Source organism: Gopherus flavomarginatus, chromosome 20 (genome assembly GCF_025201925.1).
Source record: "Gopherus flavomarginatus isolate rGopFla2 chromosome 20, rGopFla2.mat.asm, whole genome shotgun sequence".
NCBI classification, from domain to species: domain Eukaryota; kingdom Metazoa; phylum Chordata; order Testudines; family Testudinidae; genus Gopherus; species Gopherus flavomarginatus.
Window position 1 is genome coordinate 6769490 of NC_066636.1, and position 4706 is coordinate 6774195.

Here is a 4706-nt window from a genome sequence, read left to right on the forward strand (position 1 = left end):
GGGGAAAAGTAAGATTAGTGAGGGCTCTTTGCAGATAATCAGTTGCATGACATTGCATTCACATGTATTCAATTCAGGATTGAACCACGTAAGGCGTCATTCCCTGGGCCCCAATTTAGCAGTCTACTTGCACACGTTTGATTTTAGCTTTAACGTAATATTATGTATGATACTTACATGCTTTATTGGGTAGAAACATGGACTTAGGCATAATGTCAAAATATTTTAGTGACCTGAGGCATCAGGTACGTACGTGAACCGTACTGCTGATTACTTATTACAGGTGGAGAGGAATATGGAAAAGAATGTCAAAAAAGTGAATCAGGAAAAGAAAACAGTGGAGGAGATTGTCTTGACCATCAAAAATTACCCTCAGAAATTCTAGGTCAAAGCAAAAAGTAAAGTAAAATAGAGAGAAAACAGAAGGGAAAGTGTGAAAATTTCTTCAGGTAAAGTTGTTTCTTTAGCGTTAGAGCTCTCTGCTACAGTTTTCTTGACTTCAGTGTATTTGGTTTTGACTAGAGACGAGAAAGTCTATTGTGAATGGGGAGAAGGTGAAGAGAGGAAGCTAGAAGAGAGGAACGGGGGACAAGGCTGAAGTAGTGTAATGGGAGAGAGAGAAAGAGGGGAAAAGAAGGGAGAGCAGTGGACAGGATGCAGCGGGACGAAAATAAGGGCGTGAAATGCCGCATGGTAAGCAAGTGAACGGAGACAATTTGTGGGGTAGCTATAGGGGAGGGCCATGGCTTTAGATGGTGATGAAGTGAGGCAGCGTTATGGAAGAAAGGATAATTTACAGAGCACCTGGGGCCTGATTCTCTGGGCCATGCATGCAATTATGTCAGTGTAACACCGTGCCATTAACATATAGGAGGTCTTAACAGCAGGGGTTATAGGTAGGTTGCACTTACATAAATGATGCATGGCTACAGTGAATGGACCCTTTAATGCTGAGTCAATTCAGGTTTGCCAGAAAGTGAAGAAGTGGGCTGTGCAGAAGGGTAAACCACAGGTTAACAGCTGTACAGTTGGAGGCTGTGAGGACAAGGCTGCAGTATGGTAGAGGGCTGCAGGTGTTTCTAAAGCACTTGGGAATTTTATACTCTGCATTTGCGAGGTTGCTGCTAGCAGTGAATCTGAGCAGCCTGGGTGGAAGGCAACCCATATTGCCATCATGTTTCCTTGCTCCAGACTGGCCAAGGGAGGGCAGGAAACTGAGGACCCGTCCCACAAGCCTGGCTACATCGCCTGGTGCCTTGGGCTCCTGAGAAGTGAAACAAACAGACAATATTGAAGGTGAAAATCAGAAAACCATTAGAAAGTTGGACGGAAGGGCCGGGGGCAGGAAAAGAGGAACAAAGATGCCCTGGAAGCCAGCGAGCCACCAGCCTTGAAAGTATAGGTTGGGGCCTGGCCAGATTATAAACCAGAAAGAAAACCACATGCACACAACATTCCTCCATAGAGACTTCTGGCTCAGCTTCTTTGACGAAGGAGAGTTCACAGCGGTGTCAGGACTGTGCACTGCTGTTAATTAGTCCTTTTTGCAGGATTTTCCTTTTTATTGCATTCAGTATTTCTTTGTTCCGTAAACTATAGATGATTGGATTGATTAAAGGAGTCACCACAGCATAAATCACAGCAAATGCCCTATCATAATCCAAGGAATAGCTTGTCTTTAATCGTACATACATAAATATAATACTCCCAAAAAATAACAGTACCACAATCAGGTGAGCGGCACAGGTGGAAAAGGCTTTTTTTCGCCCCTCAGCTGTGTGTATTCTCAATATAGCCTTTATAATATTTATGTACGAGACAACAATAAACAAAAATGTCACTAGGATTATAAATGCATTGACTATAAAATCAACGAGAACATTGATGGAGGTGTCTGTGCAGGCCAAGCTCAATAGAGGAGGGAAGTCACAGAAGATATGCTGGATTTCATTGGAGCCACAGAAAGGCAATTTGGAGACCAAGATTACCTCAATGACAGGACACATGAAGCCACAAATCCAGCAGCCCGCAGCCAACTGAGTGCATATTTTCGGGGTCATGATGGCAGAATAGCGCAGTGAATTACAGATAGCTAAATATCTGTCATAAGCCATTGCTGTTAGCAGATAACATTCAGTGGCTCCTAGGGAATGGAAGAAATATGTTTGTAAGAGACACCCGGTGAAGGAAATGCTTTTCGTCTTGCTCAGTAAATTTGAAAGCATTTTAGGGATAGTAGCTGCTGTATACCAGATTTCCAAGAAAGCTAAACTGCTGATAAAAAAATACATAGGTCTATGAAGTCGAGCATCTGACCTGATGACTGTGAAAATCACCATATTCCCGAAAATGGCTAAGAGATGGATGAGTAGCAGCAGGGTAAAGAGGAGAGCGTGGAAGCTCTGAAGGCTTGGGAATCCCACGATTATGAATTCGGTTACACTGCTCCAATTGCTTGTTCCCATGTTGCCACTGGATTAGTCTGCAAATTCGAGGCTCCACTAAAATTAAAAGACGTCTCAGATGATGGATCAACAAAATAAAATGCTGAAAGTAACCCAAAAAACCCATTAGTATATTTGGCTGACTCAGGTCTGCACCCATTAATGCCCCATAACCTTCCATTCCCCCTCACCATTCACTTGCTCTTCTCTGACACTTCACAATAATCTTAACAATAAATGGAGCTTCATTGATTCATAGGGCAATAGAGTCTAAGGTCAGAGGGACCACTGTGACCATCAAGTCTGATCTCCTGAATAACACTGGCCACTGAACTTCCCCACAGTAATAGAATCACCCCAAAATGAGAACTTCAAACTTCTACAGAAACACCAACAGCAACCATCACCCCGTTCCCACTTATCCCACCACAAAGTCTCCCAAACTGAATCCCCTCACGTCTCCCCACATCCTCAAAGAGGGAACCCGGAATGCCTTTCCCCCAATCCAGAAGAAGAGAGCCCAACTTCTCCCCCACTTCAGTCAGGGATCCTGTTACCTCCTCCCCCACCTCTACAAACAGGGATCCAATTTGTAGCAAATATTAATTCGACCAGAGAGAGAATGAGAGAAATTGACTCTCCTGCCAGAGATTAGGGCACTCACTGGGTGAAGCGGAGACCAGCGTTCACGTCCCTGCTCCGAAACAGACAGAGCAGGGATCTGAAAACAGGTCTCCCACATGCCAAGTGAGTGACTTCACCACCTGGCTATGGGGTTGGGGGGGTGTCGAGAGAATGTGTGACATTTGATTCTGCGTTATTATTTTTTTCGGTAAGAAAGGGCCGATGGGGGAATCCCCTTTGCTGGATGAAAATAAGGGAAAACCACATGAGAAATAATGGACAATGCATTATTTCAAGGGACGTTTTAAGGAAACACCACAGTGTAATTAGCATCACACCACACTGTAATTAGCATCAGCTTCCATTAACTGTTTAAAATGGCCAAGGGGTGTTTCTTAAAATAAGGGCTGAGTGGTAATCCTACCTAACCTGACTCCAGGAGAGTTCATGCCTGAGAATACCAAGCCAAAAGAGGCAGATCCCTGGGGTCAGAATTCACCCGCTTAACTGCCTGGGAGGGATGAGGGGCTAAAACCCCACCTTCCTTCCTGGCATTTCCTATTTGCTAGATCACTGAGTCTCAGCCTTTCCAGAGTACTATATTTCTTACAGAAGTCTGATTTGTCTTACATACGCCCAAGTTTCACCAAGTAGTTGCTTACGAAAATCAGATATAAAAATACAAAAGTTTCACAGCAGTAGTAGCTGAAAAGTTATTTTGTACTGAGGTCACTAGTGCTTTTTATGTAGCCTATTGCAAAACTAGGTACATATCTAGCTGACTTAATATACCCCTGGAAGACCTCTGCATATATGCAGGGATACATATATCCCCTAGTTGAAAACCACTGGTCTAGATAACCCAGGTCGCCACTCAGCATGCTGGTTTTGGTGATTCGCATCCTTAGACACCGAGCTTTCCTCACTCCTAGCACAGCAAATATGGCTGCCTATCTCAGATCTGGGGTCTACTTTATGGCAGGACACATTAAGAAACCACTTTGTCTTTGTTCAGGTCCCTTCGCAAAACTCACCTCTTCCCTAACGAATCCATCAAACTGTGGCCTGAAAACAGATGGGCAGGGGGAGAGCTGTGATAATTCTCATCACTGTCTTTGCATCTCCTATTAAATTTATCTCATTTCCCCACCCTAGTGATTATCTTATCTAAACAGATTACAAGCACCTTGGGTGGGGGGTAGGGATAGTTCAGTGGCTTCTCTATTGGCCTTGCATACACAGGGTTGAGAGTTCAATCCTTGAGGGAGCCATGTTTAGGGCAAAAATCTATCTGGTGATTAGTCCTGCTTTGAGTAGTGGGTGGACTAGATAATCTTATGAGGGCCCTTTCAACCCTGATAGTCTATGATTCTAACCACCCAAGTATTGTAGACTGTGAACACTTTGGGGCAGGGACTGTCATATAATACAGTCTATAGTCAGGTATAGCCAGAACATGACTTTCCAAAGAGGGTTAACTATAGGGATATTTCAGAGGTAATCATTTGCTTTTCCTTGTTCAGAGAATAGGAGAGGCAAAAGAACACTTAGCAAAAGTCAAAATTTGAAATCACAGTATATTTTTTAGGGTTAGATTTTTCAAAAGAGTTTAACATACAACTTCATCTTAGAAATCAG

At 43.5% G+C, this 4706-nt stretch overlaps 1 protein-coding gene across 1 annotated transcript; it reads right to left on the reverse strand.

The window, feature by feature from the left end:
• Positions 1-1511: 1511 nt before the first annotated feature.
• LOC127038390 (olfactory receptor 6N2-like) lies at positions 1512-2465 on the reverse strand. Its single transcript, XM_050930969.1, has one exon. It carries the CDS (start codon positions 2463-2465, stop codon positions 1512-1514), a length of 954 nt encoding a protein of 317 aa, XP_050786926.1.
• Between the last annotated feature and the right edge of the window lie 2241 nt (positions 2466-4706).

Bases quoted from the DNA above. Each gene is read 5' to 3' on its own strand.
- LOC127038390 (XM_050930969.1), bottom strand. From the start codon at position 2,465: ATGGGAACAAGCAATTGGAGCAGTGTAACCGAATTCATAATCGTGGGA.